The 23,029-nt window shown below is 37.1% G+C and overlaps 1 protein-coding gene across 10 annotated transcripts in view; it reads right to left on the bottom strand.

The window, feature by feature from the left end:
- The window catches only part of SOX5 (SRY-box transcription factor 5), a 479,987-nt gene that overhangs the window by 77,384 nt on the left and 379,574 nt on the right, over window positions 1-23,029 (bottom strand). For 6 of the 10 annotated variants that reach the window (XM_042890060.1, XM_042890061.1, XM_042890055.1 and 3 more), the window contains 2 exons: window positions 19,196-19,319; window positions 6,611-6,696 (listed from right to left, as the gene is read on the bottom strand). In XM_042890060.1, the coding sequence (XP_042745994.1) occupies window positions 6,611-6,696; window positions 19,196-19,319 (210 nt within the window). The remainder of the gene's footprint in view (window positions 1-6,610; window positions 6,697-19,195; window positions 19,320-23,029) is intronic. The other 4 variants (XM_042890056.1, XM_042890059.1, XM_042890063.1 and 1 more) reach the window with 1 other exon arrangement.

Genomic DNA, 23,029 nt, shown 5'->3' with positions numbered 1-23,029 from the left:
CTATCACTAGCTCCTCAACCCAAACCTCGCTTATACATCTTAACAAATATTTTATAATCATTACTAAGACTTAATTTAAAAAAAATATTGGAAAGTTCAAATTCTTCAACACAATTTTCCCCACAACCACACAGAGATCTTCATCTAGTTTAGATGGCTGTAGCCTCACTTATACCAGGAGCACTACGTTCCATTTCTCTGCCTGAAGAACTGGAAGTTAGTCTTCAGTAATTTCTTTTTTAAATGGCCATTTGATTACTTATTTAAGGAGTAAGAGGCAAATATCTCATGGGCCACATACTCACAAAGTCAGAAACAAACTGAGGACAGAACTTGGGAGTACAGAATCTGCATGACCACAACAATTTTAAAAACTATTTAAATTGGACATTCAACAAAAACATATACAAAATATCTTGTTTTATTATTCCTATTATTATCATTATTTGTGATGGCCATCATAAACAGCACAGCAATACAGTGAACTAATGGTAGATGGACGATTGCCATCTTTTGGTTATGCTAACGAGAAATAGTGCTTTTCATGTACTTAGCTGGTTTTTTTTTTTCCCCAGATGTGGGTGCTCACAGTGAAAACCTAATTCAACTTTTTTATGCATAAGTGGATTGCATGAATTTTATAATATTGTAATTAAACTTTACACTAATGACTCATTCCCTACAAATTAAGCCAGAGTCCTATTAATGAAAACAGTAAAGTAGAAAAGCAAACATGAAAGAATGCTGAAAAGCTTATAAGGTGTTTAAAGTTAGACTGCCCAGGTAATAGAAGGAATAACTTTGCAGTGCTAAAAAGTGGTTTACCTTCTCACAGACAAAGGACTGAACTAAAGTAATAGCCAAAAAAGATCTCTGCAGAGTAGATGAATAATGGATAAAGTACTGCTAACTCTTTGCTACATTCAGCAGGGACAGTAATGGGACATCAGCCCTTTCTTCTCTATCAGAAATGATTCATATGGTCCTGGGCAATCTGCTCTGTGTTTACCTGGGTGAGCAGGGGGTTCTAGATGGCCCAAGACTAGATGGCCTCCAGAGGTCTTCTGAACTTCAGCCACTCTGTGGTTTTCTGATAGGTCACCTCAGCTCTGGTAAATTGGCTCCCCAACATAAGGAAGGAATCAAGTTTTCAGTATTCAGATGTATCACTACAGTATTTATAAAGCTTTTTTTTTTTTTTTTAAGGGTTTTCTTTGACATATTTGAGTTCTTGTAATACTAGAAGGTCAAGCTTAATCTGGCCAAAACTGCTTACATTTACAGATTATAGTGAGAAATCAGAAAGAGATATGCAAAACAGAAAATAAATGTGTTTGACAATTAGTGCATGAAAATACAGTGCCAACTCTTTAAAGCAAGAAGGGAAGTTCTACCATCAGCAATATTTCAAATGAAACTTAAGGAGATCGTTCAGTGAAATAATCTGAACTGGCAAGTGGAGAAATGTAGCTCATCCCTGCAGTGGTGCAGAAGCCAAAAGGCAGCTAGCCTGGAAGAGAAGATGGTATCTGACTGAGCAGGCAGTCTTTGTGCTTCATTTTTGCTTCATAGGTACCAGATGTTTTATGTAATACTCATATGAACACTGAAACAGTCTATCTTCCAATCATTCACCGTATACTTGTTAAATAGCTCTGTCATTTCTGTTTCCTTCAAGTGAAGCAAACATAGATATCAAAGACAATTATGTGGCCCTTAAGATACTCAGAGGTAATTTTTTTTCAAAAGAAAATTTAGAAAGGTCAGACACCTAAATAACATCAAGATGAACAACTCTGAGAAGCACACAAACTTCAAATAGGTTTAATTTTTCCTGAAAATGTGGTCCAAACTATTTATGCTCAATTCCATTGAAATTCTGTCCTTGGTATGTACATCTCTCCACACCATTGAAAAGAATTTTGTAGAAAAGGAAAAGAAAAGAATCTGATGTCTTTACATAGCAAGGAAAATGCAGGGCAAAAATCTTGGCGGAATTATTTGCTTGAGGTTAAATCTGCTCATCATCATCATCATCCAAATTGATATGAAGAATCAATCAGGATTCTTCAGAATTGAGACCCAGCTAAAATACCTTCACATCAGTAAACTGACACAAGATTCTATTTAATCATAGAATCACAGAAGGGCTTGCATTGGAAGGGTCGTTAAAGACCATCTAATTCCAGCCCCTCTGCAATGGCAGGCACACCCTCCATTAGATCAGGTTGCCAAGGGCACATCCATCCTGACTTTGAACACCTCCAGGAATGGGACATCTATAGCTTCTCTGGGCAGCCTGTTCCTGTGCCTCATCACCCTCTTAATGAAGAATTAATTCCTTCTTTCTATATAGTCTAAAAATACCTCTTTTTAATTTAAAACCATTACACTGTGTCCTGTCACATCATTCCCTGACAGATTCCCTCATCTTTTTTGTAGGCCACCGTCATCCAAGTAAAGACAGCTGTGGTCATAATGTTGAATGCAAACCCCAATAATTAAGATTTTAGGTTTGTTTTATGCTAAGATGAAGAAGGAAAAAAGTTTGGATGTGGTCACTCTGAACTTTTTAGGGTGTATTTCTGAAGAGCAGGAATTTGAAGGAAGTCTGTATTGTATCAGGTTGCTCTATTCTTAATGAATACAAAAAGTCTGTACAGTAACACTACAATGGCAGTTGTCAGAATATAACCAGCATTATCTTTCAGTACAGTACATACAGTATTTGTATGACTGTCTAATAATCTGCTGTTGTTGCTACCTCTCTATCAAGCTAAAAATCTGGGAGACGTGAACTGTTTGCACACCTTCTGTTGCATACCCCTCTCAGTTTTTAGATCAGGCTATCAGGTCCCATATTTTGTAATGCTTGGAAAAGCACCGAGGAGCCATTCTTCTTAGGAGAAAGAACCCACATCAGATATAATTTTACATTGAATTTTCTTAGACTTCTGCAAATGTCTGTTCGTTCTGAGTACACTCAACAAATGATATTAATCAATTTAATACTAACTTAATATTTACTTTGTATAAAACTTGTCACATGGCATCTAGGCTTTTAGCTATAAATTTGATCATTGAGACAGGGAAATTTAATTCCCTCATCTGCTGAACCACGTAAAAAAACTATCTATCTAAATCATGTTTAGATAAGGCATACAGCAGACCTTTCGATTTGCCAGCCTCATTCAGTTTTATTTTTGATCAACTTGTACAAAATCACTACACTGCATCACTCCTTAGGAACAAGGCCATATGGAATTTACAAGGGGGAAAATCAGCATCAGAAACCCACCTGCTCACCAACAGGAATTTTACAGCAATGAGAGTATCTTTTAAAATGACACTTCGCAAAGTTTAGGAGTGAACTTTACCATTGAAAGAGAAAAGCTAAAAACTTTTTTTTTCCCCCCCCCCCAAAAACATTGGTGTCATTAAATGTTGGAATAAATGAATGTGATGGGCTGACAGACAGCTCTTTATCATGAAGATATTCAAATGCATCACATTAATTGCAGCTTCTCCAACATGGCTCCATCCAGCTCCTCCTTTCTTAACAGCTAACAATGTAAGTTTTAGCTTCCATTCTTATTGAGTCATTAGGCTCTCTACGGATACTGGAAATGAATGTAATCACATATGGCTAATTGTGGCAGATATCAGATGACAGAATCTGTATACCCCAGCGAGGTCTCAAAGGCAGGGAGTGAAGTGGAGGGCTTCAGATTACAAACCTGTCAGTGGGAATCAACAGGGCATTTCAAAATGAGGCATTACATTTTAACTGACAAAGGGTTCCTCTGCCACGGGAAAACAATCAGATGTTAGCTGTCCTTCTAAAAATACACTCTGCATTTCATTTATACAGAGAAAATTCAATTTTGACAATGAGGAATAGAAAAGTACTTCCTGCTCGCTCTGCAGTTTGCTACTAAAGCCACGCTCTGACTTAAAATTCTCTAATGAAATAGCAGAGGTATGTTTATTATCACCATACAAATAAACAAGAAAAAATTCTTGCTTTTGTCTCCCCTAAGATATCACCATTTACCAAGTTTTGCTGGGAGCAACAAAACACTTATTTTGCCAGGTTCTTTGATCTGTTCTAAAAAGTACTGCTTTTAGTATACAAAACATGAAAAGTAAGTGATAGGGAGGATTAAAAAAAAATAAAAATAAAAATAAAAATAAAAATAAAAATAGGAACACTGTGTTTTTCTGACCTTCTACTCTCAGATGACCAGAGGACAAAGTGTTTCTGGGAACACTGTGGTTATATATAATATACATGAATTTCTAAAGCAAGAAGAGTTCCTCTTGAAAGAAACTGTAATGCGTACACATTCACTCATACTACTTATAGGTGGCTTTGCATCAGTTATTCATGACAAACATACTGAAGGAACAATCACCAAAAACCAAAACTGAATTTGAACAGAATTTGGAAAGCACAATGCTTTTAGGCCAGCGGCTACATTCTGCATCAGGAATGTTCCTCAAATGAGATCAAAATAATCTTCACATGATTTTCCCTCAGATTCAGCTCCACTCATGTTAGAAAGGGTGAAAGTCCATTCTGAATGTTTTATTGTAAAATCTTTCTCAAAACATATGTAGTCTGTCTAACTCTTTCAAATCGCAGCAGAAACGAAGAGGCATGTCCAATTTCTACCAGTTTATAGTGATAGCCAAAATCAGTTAGACATGAGAAATATATGAGTGGATTATTTTTTTGTAGCATATTCACAACCTTAAAGATCAAACATGAAAGAATCTACAGTTAGTATGTTGAACCTCTCAGCCTGCCTAGCTACCAAACTTTCCCTCCAATTCCAGACTAAATAACTTGTAGTAAAAAAACACAGGTTAATTTCGTCAATACGTTCCTTTTAATATTCTCATTTACACAGAAACACAAAGCCTCTGAGGTTTGCAAATTCTTCATCATCTAAACTCATCTTAAGATATTTATAAAGTCAGTGACATTAGCACACAGCCATCTTTTTATAAGGAAACTATTACTGTGATAAAGCTCATTTTATTTAGAATGCTTCAGCCTGCCACATGCAGAGATACAGCCCAAAGCTGGTCCTGAAATGAAAGTACACAACCCTCCAAACTTACTGGATCACTGATGCATTCTTTTAGGAGCAGATTGAATCAGTGTATAAATGAGGAGAATTAGACTACGCTCATTCCTAGCTAGCTCCATTTTTTGTTTCCATTTTTTCCTTCTTCCTTCAATATGTGTTCATGTGTGTTTGGCTATTATAAGCATATTGTCAATACTGACGTTACTCCTCAAAATCCATCTCAAAGGGTTGACTTTTATGGCTCCCATGATTCTTAAGCCGCCTACGGTATTTGTAACTCACAGAATCAGAAGCTAACACACAGACAGTGTAGCTTTTCATACAAAGGCACAATAGGAATGAATGTATTAACCTCTGTGGTGCATGGAATGTGTCAGCTTACACACTGGCAGCTATTTCTGTGAAACTCTGTTAACTTCCGCTGTCAGTGTTAAAATAAAATAAAATCTTCCCCAGAATTATGTCCCATGCTCTCACTTACTGGTCAAACAACTAAAATATCTGATGTCATAGAGAGCCTACTTCATACTGATGCTGACCAAACTGTGTTTGAGAAGGCACTTTACATGCACTGTTTACAAAATGTAGAGCATTTCCTAGTAGGTATAAAGCTCTATGTTTCATGTGACTTGGCAAATAATCATAAGTAGGGAAACAAATTAGCAATTGAGAGTTGCATTTTTTTGTTTCATTCTTATAAATGAGTGTCAATCAGGACTGTGCAGGAGTGAAGATGATTTAAATCCTGATTTAATTTAGTCTCCAATTTTGACTACAATCATCCTACCAGCAAAGCAGACGTGCAGACATGGACATCAAATTTTCTAAGTTCCAAGAGTTTGATGAGGGTAGGAAGGCTGATCACAAACAGCTGAGGAATATCTGCACCACTGAGGCACATGGACAGCACACTAATATCTCCAAAATTTAGAGCAATATTGGGAGGTATGAATCCCATACATCCAGAAAACACAGTTTAAAAAAAAAAAAAAAAAAAAAAAAAAAAGATTCTGTAGTATCCTTTCACCTGTTTTATAACTGCCTACGTTAAAATAGCATAATTTTTAACTACCTGTACAATAGCAGTACCCAAAACGTGATGAGCCCACGAAACATGGCGGGAGGGGCCAGTTGTTGCACTGAGAGCTTACAGCTTAAAATGCCATAATCTTGCTAAGTGACTTTTAAGCAGTTTAGAAGTGCTCATCAGGACAGAGTTTTTCTGTGGCACAGCACGTGTCTACACCCAGCCAGGCTGCACAACCCATCCCAAAACAATCTGACGGATGGGGCCAGCTAACACAACCAACTTGTAGCGCCAACATAACCACAGTTAGATTGGTGACAATACTAACTAAATACTAAAAAAGCTAACAAAAAGTTCCATGTCAGCGAACGGAAAATGAACACGGGCTGACAGTTGTTTTATTCCTGATGGAAATTCTGCATGGAGAGCGCGGCCCAGCAGCCCTGCTCACTCCACATGCAGCCCACCTGCAGCCTGCTGCACTTACCTGCAGTTGGAGCGGACCTAGGCCTGGTGTTGCTGCGGCAGCAGCTGCCATGGTAGTCGGGATCAGCTGAACGGGGTAGGGGTCACCTAAGTAAGAGAATAATAGAGGCGTCAGCACCTTTTATCTGCTCTCCACCTGCAAATTAAAGTCCTGCATTCACTCCTTCCAAAAGCCTTCTTTTGTGTGCCTTGTTGAGGCCTAATGAAAAGCTCTATTGTGCAGCCTTTTACTAACACTCTTTTCACAATTCTGGCTGAGAGAGGAATGTGAATAAAAGGCACAAGCAATTAAGGCGGAAACCTCATCCTTTTTCATGATGTATTTAGGGAAATGGAAAAAAAAAAGTGCACATTGATCAGAAGGCTGCACTTCAAAAAAAAAGAAAAAAAAAAAGAGGGAAGAAAGAAAGAAGATGGGGTGGAGGAGAAGAAAAGGAAAACAGTACAGCCTTGATAAGGATCACAGCATTAGAAGGGGACAAATTTACAAGCTTGTCTGCAATATGGAGTTAACCAAACTCCGGTCACTGTTAGCAAACCGAGCCCCACACGGATCACAAGTGGCACTCCCCGCAGTACCGGCTTTGCTTTCAGGCAAGAAAAAAACCCTTGCTTTGCACTTTCAGGGTTTGATCCTGTAACAGGAAAAATCATGTGGAGTGCATCAGAGACAAGCCCCTGAAATCCCCGCGTCAACTCCACCCCACGACTTGCGGTTCAGTTTTGCTTCTGAAAGAAAACTGTTTCAGCTTAGTAAGGGCAGCGTTGTGCAGAATGAGATAAAGGGACCCCGTAAAAGCTTAACAAAAAAGGTGCAGGCTTTTATTAAGGAGAATCTTACAAGACGGCAAAAATTTAGATAGTGACAGGCATTTTTTTAATGTTATAGGACATTCACTTTCAGTCACTCACTTTTATTCATTATAATAAACTTTTTACCATCTCAACAAAAGATCTATTAAGAAAACTGGTAAAAAAATAATTATAAAAAACATTTTAAAAGCTACATGCATTATACTGCTTCTCCAAGTGGTAAAATGTTGAAGTAGTTTCCACGCAAATAAGGATCAACAGAGCCCTTCTGTTTGTTCCAATGTTCTGTTAGCATGTCTGATTCCTGCAACACCAAAAAAGCTTCTTGAATTGAGTCTACAGAAAAAGTGATGATGCTTTATCAAGAAAATCTAGCTAAATGTTTCAGCATGTTTTATTAGATAGGTAGGTTAAAAGTTCTCCTCATTTTTATTTAAGTGAAGTGTGGAAAAAGACAAAGAAGGTGATACAGGCTGTTCTGTACAACAATCATTAGCAGTTACTGAATTAAAGTTATAGTAGTATCAAGTGTAAGTTACAGGGAGCAGAAAACAAAAGAAAAGAAATATATCTCATATTTGAAAAATGTCAGAAATAATCTGTGCTGGTGCATACTTCTTCAGGAAAAATGTTATTGTTTATTTTCTCCCTTTTATAACACTATGCTCTTTACAGAAGTCTTTTCATTCATTTTATTCATTTCTCTCTCCTGTTACAAATTAAATTCCACAACTTCTAGAGATGGAGGTCCAGAAAAAAGAACTGGACTAGGAAAGCATTTTAAGAGATACTTAACTGCAAGCATGTCTACTTATATGTAAGAGTATCTTAAATAATGCTTTGCTGAAGCCCCACAGTCTTCTTCAAGGCTAGGAAGCCAAGTAACAGGAATCCAAAGTTCAACACAGGTACCTTCATTCACAAATGTCCCTGGCATCAACATCAGGCCATACTTTGGGCACAGATTTCCTAATTAGTAGTGTGCTTTCTTTTGTTTGTAGAATGTTGGTTGCTTTTTTTTTTCCCCCTGAAGATTTTTCATTATTTTACTCTTCTCTTTTGCTTTAACTGAGATGTACACTTTCCATTTCATATCATGGATTGAATGAAACATTTCTCTGACATGAAATTTTCTTGAGAGTTATTATCCTGTGACCCAAGCAATGGGCCTTGATGCAATGATGTGAAATCATGGAAAAGAAACAGATGGAGATTCAAGACTTAGAGTGAATGATGTTCAACTCCTACCATGCCACTAGTAGCTCAAAGGCTAATCTAAATATCTTTCTGAAAGGCTCCTCTCTAGAAGAGGACATTTTGTTAAAGTACCAGTTGTAGAAGAATATGACATGATTACTTTCTTAATTCCAACAAGAGCAAAGGAAATGATGCTCACTAGCATATTATTTTACAGTAAAAATTTCAGTTACAAATAATACATACTAAAACACAGATATTAAAAGATTAGCTTCCATGTGCTGTCTCACATTCCTCATTTCTCCACACTCTATATAAGCTTCAGCCCACCCTCCCACAACCTCATGCACAATTCATAAATCCCACTATTCTCAACTCCCTGAACAGCCTGGCAGATTCTCATACCCTAATCTGCTGTGGTATTTCCTATCCTTTCGGGTGTGTTTGGTAGATGTATCGAGCTTGGTTCATGAGAGAAGAACATACTAAAGACCACATGCCTATGCACATATACTCAGACCCACTGGCTTTGGTGGCTTAGGGAATGCCTCTCGGACTCCTAACAGAGTAGCCTAGAAAGCACATCTCTATTACACTAATGTGTGCTTATGTAGAATCATAGAATGGTTTGGGTTGGAAGGAACCTCATCTATCATGTAGTTCCAGGGCGGGTTGTTTGTCCGTTCACTTTTTAATGGGTTTCACATATTTCCAGTGCTCCAAAATCTTTTTAACAAACAAAACCATAAAACAAGTCTGAAAGGCTTCTGTTGCCTATTACGAATATTATAAAAGCCTATAATTATGCTTTGGTAACATTCTCTGCTATCTTGTGCTTATCTTTAGCAATTGTTCTTATGAAGAGAAGAACACCCATCTGTGCTCCAATTTTTTCACAAGTGCATCACCGCTCCCACAGTCCAGACACCACAGCAGCAGCAATGGAGCTGGAGCAAGGCCCAGTGATGAGCAGAGGCACCATCAGGGTTTGTGTTCCACTCTGTTTGCCTTCTAATAAAGATCACCTCTGTCCAGAAGAGCTCACCATTCACAAGAGACAAAACACAAGAGTCAAAAATATGCTCAAATGCTGTGCCTTGCCTGGCATCATGAAATAGCCCAGTGGAAAACCCACAGGTAACTCGTCAGCCAGTGCTCTTCCCAAGGAAGGAGCCAGGCCCTGTATAAACATGGGGATCAAGCACTCGGAGATATCACATAATGCAGGAGAATCACCACTTTTCAGCGTACTAAGGCTTGAAGCCTCCTCTAATAAATATATCTGCATGCTCTCTGCCACTACTTCAGAACAAGACGCCTCTTTTGATGTCCTTAAATTTATTCCCATATCATACACAGTTTTGTCTGGTTGTAGTTAATTTCTAAGTCTGAGAAACATGCTTCTTAACTATTTGCTTAATACTTCGGTAAATGTCTTATTTTTACATTTACAAAAGTGCTAAGTTGTGGGTTTTTTTTTCCCCAAGCTCTGGGAATTTGTCAGCAATGTGAGGTAAGATACACAGTTATCTTAGAAATCATTATTAGAAATATCTGTTTCCCAAGCCAATCACCAGCTTCTACCACTGAAAAGATAGGTAAATTCTCAAACAACTATATTACGTTTCAATTCACAAAATTCTCTGTTAATAAATACACTAACACACACAGGCAGAAGAACACCTTTCTGAATCTTTCAGCAATTGAAAGAAACATATTGTACATTTTTTTCAAGTTCCATCTCTTATTAAGAGTGGTCTTTTGTTATGAACAAAGCACAGAGAGTTTTGTTGTTGTTTTTTCCTTTATGGTAAAATCTGGAGCAGGTTAAAGGCTGCGACTTTTATTCAAAGAAGAAGACAAAAATTATTTCAGTACCTTACAAATTCTTCTCTAATATGCAGTTACTTCCTAGCTACTCTCAGACTTCACTTTGAAGAACAGAATTATTCAAGTCTGAGTACGTGAAAAAGAGCACAGAAATAAGTTTGTACAGGCGATACAGCATGTAATGACTCAAATGGGATACGTCAGGTTGGCTGAGCTGACAGGGTGTATGAGAGGTACTGGTGCACACTGTAAGCAAAGGAGAATTCCATGGGCCAGCCATCACTTTTGGAAGAAAGAAGGCAAGGCTGAATCCTCCATTCTGTCCAATTCTTTATTTCTCTATCCCTCCTCTGGTCCATCTTCTGCTAACATACCCAGAGCTTCTTTCTTGATAATTTATGCACTGCAACTTCTTTCAATTTCAAATCACACCTTCATCCTTGCCCAAAATAATCTTCTAAGATCTTGCTTACAAGAGCATTTTTCATGAAGTACATTCACTTTTAAAACACTCTTCCTATGAACTCTCCATCGTACTCCACTGAAAACACTCTGCAAAAGAAAACTGTGGTACCGAGCCAAGTGGACATCATGTCCTAAAACACAAAATAACAACCTTGTGTTTAGGAACTTAATTTTCAATTGACTAGCTATCAAGCTCACAGATATTAAATGATTTCTGTACTTGCAGAAGTAAAACAGGGGCTCTTAAAGAATTTATGTGTTTTGCAAAATTTTATCAAAAGAGTTTAGTAAGTAAAAAAAATTAATAGTTTCAGTTAAAGGGAAAGGAAAACATACGAGCTAACATTATGTGTGTTGCACCATTCACCTAAATTCACAAGACATTTTTTTTCTGTCACTCATCTCATTTATTCTCCTTCAAGGTGTAATCCCCCCTAGTGTCTTGTCTAATCTCCTGACAGGCTGCAAGTGTTGCAGAGCAGGCACAATTGTCTTACTTGCTATATAAATCAAGTTACATGCTAACGTTAAATTATAATGTTTTGACAAGATTTTTAGGTTGAACCTTATTATATGAAACAATAGAGCTCTCCAATTTTATCCTGAAATTTTCTTCTTAAAAAAAAAAAAAAAAGACAACGACAAAAACAAAAAACAACTAGAAAAGGACAAGCAGAATTTATTTCCTTTTATTTTTTTCTTTATTTATTTTACTATTGTTTTCCTCCTACCTTACTTTCAGGGACAGAAAGTGAAAGAAGTCAGAGGTTCATAAAAGGAGAAGAAACAAAAAAAAAGCCACTTAAAGAACATAACAAGCAAGAAGCAAAAACAAATCTTTATATTCTAAAACTGGAATGCTAATCTAAATTCTATGAAATATACCAGAATAAACATTTCCTTATAGTACATTCTATTGAATGAAAAAGAACCTACATTATCTTCTCCCTGTTTTTTTATAATCTCCACAAAAAGCCACAAAAATTTTAGACTCAATTTATTACTGAAATATATTTATAATGAATAACCACAGCTGACGGGTAGCTGACAGGTAAGTCAGTGCATCTCTTCTCACCACTCTTTCACTCTCATCCTCATCACTACTTTCCTCTCGGTTTTGGTTTTTTTTGGTGCAGTGGTGAACATGCAGTAAGAGCAATACTGGCAGTGTTCCCCAGCTTCTGGCTCTAGGCATTAGGGATTTAGATAGATAATAAGACTATGTAGAAGATACCACCAGTGCCTTCCAAAATGAAATCCAAACCAGTTTCCTGGCTTTCTCTGAGCACAGTTCTGAGAGCATTGATCAACAGCTAACTACAAGAGGTTAGCTGGTATAGTAAGTTGTACAGGAGTAGGAGGTTGAAATGGAGACCTCCTGAGATCCCTTCCAACCAGAATAACCCTGTGATCTCATGATTTCCAGGATTCACAAATACCTGTCTTAAACCTGTTTAATAAACAACACCTATTCAAAAGGTCTGAGTACTAAGGAAAACCACTATATTTCCAGCAAGATTTGTACATGCCCATAAATTTAAAAATCAGGACTTTTTTATTGTTGCCTAACGATGGATAATACAGCCAAAACATCAGGTTATCTATTATGGCCTAGAAGAAACTAAGCTGAAACTGTCAGCCTGTTTTCACAGGACCACTATTTTGCCTGTCCTTTTTGTTTTTATTAGCATTATTGTGAGAAGTCACACATAGGTTTAGGGGTTATGGGAAGCTTTCAGTTAGAAAGAGTCTTCAGCTGTGTTATTTTTTGCAGTTTTGATACTTGCAGTTGCATTTACAGCATTACAAAACTGACACATTTTCATGTATGTTAAAAGACAAAGTTGTTACCAAAAATTCCCCATTCTCGCTGTTTCTATCCACAATGCTATTATTCTTTTCTTATCCTGGGGGGAAGATGAGGGTTTAGTCATATGTTCAGTCTTTTCTAAGGCATAAACAGTAGCCCTGAAAGATGACTAGCATCTTTATAAAGAAGCTACAGTATGTGGTCTTCACAACACATGGTTCCTATTTTTGTCATTCTGATAAAAGCATAGCAATGTCAATATTTTTTCTTGTGATTTGGTGATTGTCGATGACCTGTATGTCAGCTGATACAGCTGACACAGTTAAACCAGAAATTAGCACTCAGCCTCTTCAGAAGCCAGACACATGGACACTGAGTACATAAAAAATTATAAGACAGTCCACATGATAGTCCATTAAACAATGAAACATGTGACTAACTAAAAAACAGAGATACATCAGCAAATTTCCCTGAGGAAGTTTATGGTATTTAACTCCTAAACATTAATTTTATTGTACTGTATGAGGAACCAATTAACTGAGAGTTTCATTTTTATCAGACAAGGAAATACTGCTCAGAATATAGATGAACAGTAAATTCAGCGTATTTTAATTGTATTAGTCTTGGCTCGTTCACCTCACACATTTTTGCCGATTTAAAAGGTAATTAGATACTTCATCAATAACTTTGTATGCTTTATTTTACTTAGAGCACTTCCAGCAGCAATAAGCTGATATGTAAGAAACATACAATGTACCTATTGTGTATTCACATTTTTCCCCCCTAATTGGATATGGTTGAAATAGTGATTAAAGTGTTTTCAGAAAGCCCCTTGTTGATGACATCTGACCGGGAACACAATATGATTTGTTACAACAAATTATGCACAGGGGAGAGGAGAAATGGGTAAGTAAAAACAGTTCTTGTTTCTAAAATCTGGCATATTTCCATAAAAATAACTTAGGTATCAGCAAACAAAGGACTACCTAGAAGTTTTCATGAGAATTTGTGAACAACTTGGAAAACATATTTGGTCTAAATACCACTTTAAGAACATTCTGAAATACAGTATTACTAACTGTTGTTTCTTGGGAAAAGAGAACAGATCCTAAAATCCTCATTTAATTCAATTTCTTGCACACCTCTTTGTAGGAAACCAACAGTGATGTTTTTTATCGTCCAAAGAAGAAACTGTTGGCCATTCTACAGCTGAAATCATACTGAAAAATCCCAAGAAGGATACACCATGCCCACTATGCTAAGTAGCTAGTCAGCATTTCACACACTTTTAAAGGCTTCATCAAATACTTAAAGAAGCAATGGAGCACACTTTCCAAAATAAATGTTACTTAACATCTTTGACTTGGGGGAACACATCTTCTTTATGAAGTTTGGATCATTCAGTGTCTTTTAGTGGAAAACTAATAGTAAACAGTGCTGCAAATGCGTACTCACAGAGAAGGCATGGGGAAGCATTCTGCCTCCATGCATTCTGCTGCTGACATTGGGTGAAGAATAACAAATTTATCACTGTTCCCAACTTAACCCCTTCTGCCTTTCCTGTAAATAGTTCTCCAAAGAAGCCTCTTCATTTTCACAACTTTTTATTTCCTTCCCTTTATTACCACTTATACAGGAGACGATCTCACTTTAATGTTCCACATACAAACCTATACATGGACATTCATGAAAGGATCATGCTATCTACAAGTGTGGAGCAGATCCTTCTGAGTTGGAACTATGCTTTCTTTCGAGGACACACTGCAAAACTTATCCTCTATCACTTAACGCTGTTTTAATGCTTTCGAAGCACTTCACAAATATTAATTAGTTCTAAATAAATTTTAATTATTTCTAAGAGTGGCCCTAGAAGATCTGTATCATCTGGTGTGAAATCTGACTTTGGTGAAGTCAACAGCAACAGCTCCTCAGACCACAGTCGAACTGACATTTCAGTCACCATCGTGAAAATGCTGGGAGTCATGAATTATCTAGCAAGTTATCACAAGTGGAGCTAACTAGCAACAGCAGCAGTAACAAACAGTGGAGTTAAGCACTGCTTCCTGAGAACAAATGAGAAGGGTTACCTGAGTTAATCTGCATAGTTTAAATGTGGGAGAAGCTTCACAACAGTTTGGGAAATGCAGCATTCGGGCTGTTTGGTTTCAGCATCAGCTGAAATGGGAGGAGCTCACTGCCGGTAAAACCCCATCTATTAATATACGTACGGTACTGGGGTTAATTCTTAACAACTGCACACGGCACAGGTCACTCAGTTAATACTTCATTTTGAAGCATCCACTCTTTATTGAGAGATTTCTATCTGACATACATGATTACATATAATATAAATATTAATTAAATCTAAAAATATATAAATATTATATATTGTGCGTATAATAATATACAAAGAGGTTTGCATAAAAGCTAAAATACTTAAATTCCAAATAGCACAGTGAATAGATATGTAGCAAACAGATAGGTAACTGGTGTTTTTTCTTGTTGATAATGGACAATATAGCCACATCACATACTTCCAACTTATTTTTTCACATGAAAAAAGGCTGTAGTTGTAAATAACAGCATTCAGTATTTTATAATATTATTTAATATTTTACATGCAATTCTGTCTAGGTATGGAGATTAAGAATTAACTGGAACCACAGATCATACATATTTTTCTCAAATATAAATGTAATCCTAATAGAAGTTCCTCCCTTTTTCTGTGCCAACTTTACCACTACACAATATGCCATAGAGAAAAAAGGGGAAGTGTCAACTTGTGTAAATTGTCTCTTATGTAATGCAAACCATCTGTTTCAAAAACAAAACAAAATGAAAAACCAAGCCACTCCCAAGCATGATCTGCTATGGTTAAAAAGAAAGAAAATTTACTACACTGCATTGGAAGCTGAAAATCATGACCTGCCATGTAGCCACAGAAAAAAATGTTTACCCATCTCCTCCCTATATTTATCCAATTTTGAAAATATTTTGAGAAGTGACTAATTTACTGAGTACGTATTAGAGATTGATACTGCTGTATTCTCTTTAGAATTTCAGCCTTATAAAATATTTCCAGTCAGATAGGAACCTAAGTGGATAAACCACTGCATCAGAAGATCCCTGAGTGCCAAACAACTGTAATCTGGCAAAGTACATAGGTACAAATTATTGGTACAATCTTGCCCTGTTCTCCTATTCTTCTTTGGGTATTAGTCATGACAGAAATTTAAATGGACCCATTATGACCTGCTATGATTATTTTTGCCCTATCTGCAGTCCAACCTTCATAAAAGGAACTATGCATGGTGAAAACAGTACTCTTCCTTTCCACAGTCTCTCTCTCATTAAGCTATTACTTAATTGGGAAACAAGGAGTGAGGAACCCTACCACACATACTCTTTGAAAGCACTGGGAAACACACATCTGACCCTCTGTTGTTCTAAGATGGGCAGGCAAATCAAAAGGCATTGAATAAATGAATTTGGCTTCATTACCTAAGCTGAATGAGGCAAAAATGATGTACCTAGTTATACCACTATTTTTTCTCTTTCGCTAACCTCAAGGCTTGATCACACCTTCCCTTCCAGCTGCAGCTGTGCTGGCTGAAGAGGCCACCGTCTCAACTCACAGCCCTCTGCCAAAGGTTACTATTGTGACCACAGCTTGGTTAGTTGCTTCCCAACATGTTTCCATTAAAACTAGCCAGCTTAGTTTAAGCAATTTTAACAGAATTTCAACTGCTATCCCAGTTTGGGCAGAAGGAGGTTACTGAGTGCTAAAGCCAGGCCAGGCTGCCTAGAGGCACAGAGATGAGCAACAAGAGGCAGTTATCTCTCCAGTCACTTGGCCTGCAGGAAGAAGGAGGCAGATCAGAGAACCCATGATGTGTGAAACAGCTCAACTGACCAGAGGCCTGAGTGCCACAGATGACCTGCTCTTTCATTTGAGACACAATTTTGGAGAAGTTATTTTTCAAAGAGGCAGGGCACACAACAATATAAACACTTAGACCCTTTGAAGGTGTTCCCAGCCAAGCAGACATCTTAGTTATCCATAACCAAGGTATTGAACATCAATAATTATTTATGAAAATACAGGTTATTTGTCATGGCAGTTTCCCTTTCCTTTTCTTTCAGACTTTCATCTCTTTTATGGAGAAACAGCATCTGAACTTCTCTAAGAACTGATTCTCATGAGTCTTAGTTATTTGTGACTGGAAATGAATTGTCTCATAGAGATTTTTGTTGTCCCTGTGTGCAGTTAATAAGCAGTCAGACAAAGATGCAGGTAATGAGATACTCAGAAGTTCATACAAAGGCTTTTCTTGCAAAAGTGAACTTTGTGAAAGTTAGGTATTTAATGTGCTGAAAAGTTGCACAAATTGATCTCCTCTAAGTTCTCCGATGAACTGCTACCCTGCTACCAACTTCAGTTCATTTCAAGCTAGCGTAGGTAACTGTATTGTAGCTCAGAGTATAAACAGTATAAACATTTGCTAAATATCCTTGAGACTTAGATCCCAGTGACTTTTCAAATAGAGATTTAGCCTCCAAAATCACTCAGGTACTTTAGAAAATGCTATCCAAACCTCTTTGTTTTTCAATCTCCCACATCTTTGCCAAGAGTCCTGATAAACAGAAGGGCAAGCAGAGAAGTGGGAGAAATATGTTTTAATGGCTTGTCAAAAACATTACTTGATGTGAACATGTTATAGTTTTAAGGCACTTCCTTTTTCTTCCCTGCTACAAGCTTTCTAGGTGTAGCTAAATCCGTATATGCTTTTGTTTACACTAAACTGTGAGTGAAAAGAAAAATCCTTTGGACTACTTATCACTTTTCCTCAGCTTCTCAGTTAAATTCAGTCAAACATGCCAGGGAATCACCAAACACAGAGCTGCCTTTTTCCACTGGCTTCTGCTCAGTCCTAGACCTTGGCATGCTGTTAATTCCAAGCCTTACTGCCAAGAGCAGCAGCCACTTTGCTCTTTTTTGTTTTTCATTTTCAAGGTTACACAAATACGTGATGTCATATGTACTTCATGGATGTGAGGTACTATATGACAGCCTTACAGTTAATGCACATGCAGTAAAAAGAAGGAAGAAACCAACCTCAACTCTTTCTATCCAAATCCAATTGCTTTAACATGGAGATGATTCAGTATGCCATATAAATCTAACAGGATGCTTTCTTGACCATTTCCAGGCCTACAGTTTTGCTAGCATCATATTCAGTGCAGCTTTCAGTTAAACATTCTGTAATGTGAATCACTGCTTCTCCCATTTAAGAAAGAATGAGTGTAAAATCACTGGAAGAACTGAATGAGTCTATGCTTTGGCACTGCAGCTGCTGAGGGACGTGTAGTGTTTTGAACAGTAACTTTCAGTAGTGGTCCTAGTCTGTAAAATATTAGGAAAAAGCAGTTGTGGCCAAAGCAACTCAACTTTTTCACTCAAGTACAGTATCTATAATGTTATGGGAACTTAAAGAAATCTAAAATCATTGGTTAAGCCAGTTAAATAAAGGAATCTTTTTAAGTACTAATTTTATGAAACTGCTGCAGTGGCAATTGCTGAGTAACTCAAACAACTGATGAATTTGTGGGTTGGTGAACGATGCAGATGGATACACTGACATGGATATAATAAGGCTAAGCACACATAACAGAGACAGAAAATGGTAGAGCAAGCAAGTCTTAGATAACTTGGTAGGAAACTGGAGTCAGAAGAGTTACAGAAGCACAAATACAAGAAAACAAGACTGAAATTCATGCTGTAGCTAAGTCTATTCATGGAAATGGAGATCCTCAGTTAATCTTTAACTTGCATTTGTTCCATCTTGCTGACAGGAACATGAGATTCTATGGAAGGCTTAAACAAAATTTCAAAAAAATATCTGGAGGTAGAGAACAATACAAATCTTTCAAAGATTAAAAAAAATGTAGATGCTATATTTTTTTGTGTTAGTCTCCCATAAATATAGTTTGTGCTAGTCCATCAAACTGAAAGGCATATGCTCTCTTTGATCTCTGTGCAGAACCCCTGTTGAGATTAATGTGCATTCTGTGTGAAGAAAGAGACTAGAATAGGCCCTCAGTTCACAAATAGTAAGCAGGCTGCTTCAGGAAAAAACATATTTTCTTACAACAGCGTTGAAATTTATCAGGAACTTTCAAATAGCTTCTCTTCAGATCTATGTGTGTGTGTGTGGTCATGAGCATTCACTTGTCAAAAAGATCTGTCAGAAAGAAGGTGCACAAATCTACTTTTCTTGTGAAATGTTTTGCTGTTACACTGAAACATATTTCATCTCTGACAATCTTTCCTCATTCAACACAGACTACTTCTGCATTTTAAACTCATCTGTGCAAGTTGTTGGCTTTGTCCATCAGACTAGAACCTTATACAGGCTGGCATTAAATTGTGCCTTGTACCCAATTCCAACTAAAAAAGTCTACAGGACTTACTGCATCCCGCTTTGTAGCTGAAACCAGGAGGAAGAAGGAATCCTTGCTGAGCAGCTGCTGCTAGGGTTCGTTGGTCTGGAGGGAATACGGGAATCATTAATGGAGGCAGCTGACCCTGGACCTGCTGAACAGGAGAGGGAAAATCAAACGTGGAATTTTTTCAGGGGGAAAATATCTCCTTATGTGCTTTCTCTCACTTCTTTTCTGAGAGGTCAGATTTGGACACGCTCTTCCATAATGGGCTGTTCCAATTCATCAACTATTCAAACTCATCTTCATTATCAAAGCACTTCATATGAATCACATCAATCCAAAACAAATCAAAAGATTCCACTGATGCATACCTACATCCCAATTAATTACTGCCCCCACACTCCACAATACTTCCATTCTCTTTGACTGCAAGGTGGCCTTTTCTTCTTTTCTTATTGTATTGTGTAACAATATCTTTGTCTCAAATAATAGGTTTTGTCCTGACTGAGCCCAAACGCAAACATCCAAGCACACAGAAGTAAGAGTATGTGAAAAACTAATGTACAGCACTGTCTTTACTTTTTTTTTTTTTTTCCCATATGCGTGCACTCACAGGTATGTGCAAAAAAATAATATCTCACATGGTAAGAAAAAAAGTGGAGACTTTATTCACAAACACAACACAGCTATGTCTGAAGTGTTAGCTGTTCAACTTTGCACAGCAACTGTACACAACCATGTAAGCCAGGAAATGGAAAATATTATGTTGTAAGTGGATACTGCAGGGGACTTAAGACATGCAGAAATTAGTCATCAAAACTGGAAGTATGCCATCGCACGGCATCTAATATTATTGCTATTACCAAATTTTGCAGGGGTTTTAACTAGCAGAACTGGACATTGTCTTTGTATTTCACACAGATGAGGAACACAAGGTTTGCTAGATTAAACTGTTAAATAGCTGGTTTTCATTTCTTTTTAAAAACACCACGCTGACAAATATAACTTTTCTGGAGATCAGTCAGCAGAAAATTAGTCATTTTTAAGAGAGGTCATCTTAGATTTGCAATGGCGCTGCAAAGCTGAGACACTGGAGGTATAGATCCATTATCAAAGACTAAAATGTAGTTTGTGGCTGGTTGCCTGAACAAACAAAATTAGGGTACTGATAGACAAGTAGTTTTAGCCAAAGGCAGGTATTACTCCCTTCATTATTGTTTGCAGAGCAGAACTAGCTCCTTGACTGCCACAGTTCAGATTAGAGCATCTTAACTTAATTTTATTTTAATCCAATCTCTTGAATATCTAGAAGATGTCTCACTTCAGCCAATACTGCCACAAAGAGGAAAAGTGGTAAGAAATTCGGGATAGTGACCTCTTAATTTATTGCAGGACCTGTCAATGCCTATGTGTGTGCTGCCTGCATCCTTATGGCCTGAAGCAATTTGCAAAGATGGACTTCAAGAGTGCTGTTGATGGAAATATTTGCAGTGGGAGATAAAGACTGGGACCAAAGCTAGAGTAGATACAGCTCCGCTCACTGAACTCAATCCATTTTTTGTTTCTTCCATGTTCTTCTTTCTATTCTCATCCTGTTGACTAGAAGGCACACACACTTTAACTGTATTGCAGAAGATAAAAAACATACAAAATATGACTTCTTCTCTATAAACACTGTTACCCTAGAACTAACTGTTCAATGTCTGCTTTTTCTTCTTTTCTTTTCCTGTTTGAGATTTTTTTTTTTTAAAAGACGAAGACAAAGTAACTGTATTCTTTTAGAACAAAAATGAACAGCCGTGTGGAATTTTTGCATAGTACTCTTCTTCGGCAAAAAGCCACAGAACTTTTTTTTAAATGGTTTCCAAGGATGAAAGTGACTTTGCCAAGCAAAGAAGCTTCAAAACAGGACTCAAAAACACTAATAGAAAGACAGATGGTTCTACTAAGAGCTTTGCTGCCAAAAAAAATGTTAAAAAAAGTGAAAAAAAAATGAAATGATGTTATTGAAGCTGACTGCAAAGTTCTCTGATGACTGCAAATACTCTTGTCCCACTGCAAGTGTTAACTCTGCCTCCAGGGCTAATATAACTAAAGCACCACACACACACAAATTGTCATTGCCAAGCCCACAATGTAGCACAAGTCTGCACTTGATTCCAAGCGACTGCCAAACACACGAACAAAACACCACACTGAAAATTTCCCATTTAGGAAAACATTTACCAGGAAAAAATGCCCTTTCTTAAATCTGACTGTTGCACTTCCATTTTTTTCAAATCACTGCTCCCCTTTCTCTCTCCATAGAGCCTTCAGACCCACTAATTTCAATAACACAACCCCAGTTGTGTTAAGGAGGTAAGAACTATAGAGTGATGAGGATCGTTTGCATGGATACAGAAATAACGCAGTCAAAACAATATGATTTTCATTCCAGGATGGAATGTATGTAGCACCACTCGAACAGCTACACTTCATTTTCTTCCAAATACAAATAAGTGCAATTATTATTTTATTTTAATCCTATTACCTGACACAATCAATACAAATTACTCGTATTTTTACGGCTTATTTAACTACCACATTTTAATTTTTGGTATGTTTATTATTATTACCTAAAATTGCTAGGATACAACCATTTCAAGTGGCACAGGATACAGAAGGCCCTCCTTCTGTGTTTTATGCAAAAGGTATTTTCCTTTCTTTTATTTTTAGCTATTAGTGCGTCAGTTAACATCTCTCACAAATGGTTTGTTTTGTTTTTTTTTTTTGCTACATGGTTTACATATTTGCCAAAGTTTCCCTAATAGTAACTTCTTCATTTTTAATTTCAATGTAATAGACTACAAATTAGAGTTACTTTTGGCCCTTTTGGTTTGTTCTACTAATGGACATACATATGTAGACAAAATACATCTGAAGCAATCTAAAAATGCACACAGTTGTCAAGACTCTTCCACTCGCAAGTCTCTCTGCATGATTATCTATCCTGAGTTGTAATTTCCTGAAGGTAAAGATTCTAATTTAAATCCTCACAATAGATTCAATAGATTTAATGAGCTACAATCTCACCTCATAACTTCCTAAATACTTTATTATGTTAGACTGGATAATACAGATATGATCTTCCCAGGGGCTGTTTTTTCACTACACATATTATTGTCGTGATGTCAACTGATCACACAGTGCCCTGCTCTTACTTTCAATTTGAATGTCAACACCACATATCAGATTAACCAGAAGTACTCTTGTACTGCACGACAAACTGTGAGGCATGTTATGCAAAGAAAAGGAATCTGACATATACAAAATAACAAAGAAATAAGCAGAATGTTACGAGAGCTGCAGTGCTCTATACAATCAGTTCACTGCTCAAGGAATTTGTACTTTCATTCACGTATCTCTGACAAATAATTTGGGGCAACAAGGAAGACCATGCTGCAAGGAAGGAAGTAAAACCATAGCACTTGATATTTAGCTTATGAGAAATTCTTCCCTTAAGGAAGAGGATAAACAAGAGTTCAAACAGGCCAAGAAAGCAAAACTTCTCTTAATCCCAAGGAATACATTTAATCATCTTTTGTAATGGCAAAGTATTTTAGGAGTAGCCAGAATTGCAACTAAGTTTTACCTGGACTCCAAACCAAAATCAGGGACTCTTCATACTTGTCACTAAAAGGACACAAAGAGCAGGCCCAAAAAACTTAACAATGAAAATCAGCGTGAGCAGGTGACATACCACTGATGTACTGTGCAAGTGAGAAACTGAGGCATCTAGAGCTGCCTGTAGAGATTTTCAGTTTGGGGGAGGTGCCTCTCTGAGTCTCTTCTCGTTTCTGCATCCTTGAAAATCTGACATTA

Source organism: Lagopus leucura, unplaced genomic scaffold (genome assembly GCF_019238085.1).
Source record: "Lagopus leucura isolate 7727_CA_CO unplaced genomic scaffold, USGS_WTPT01 Super-Scaffold_100159, whole genome shotgun sequence".
Taxonomy (NCBI): domain Eukaryota; kingdom Metazoa; phylum Chordata; class Aves; order Galliformes; family Phasianidae; genus Lagopus; species Lagopus leucura.
This window is presented reverse-complemented; position numbering and strand designations above follow the sequence as displayed.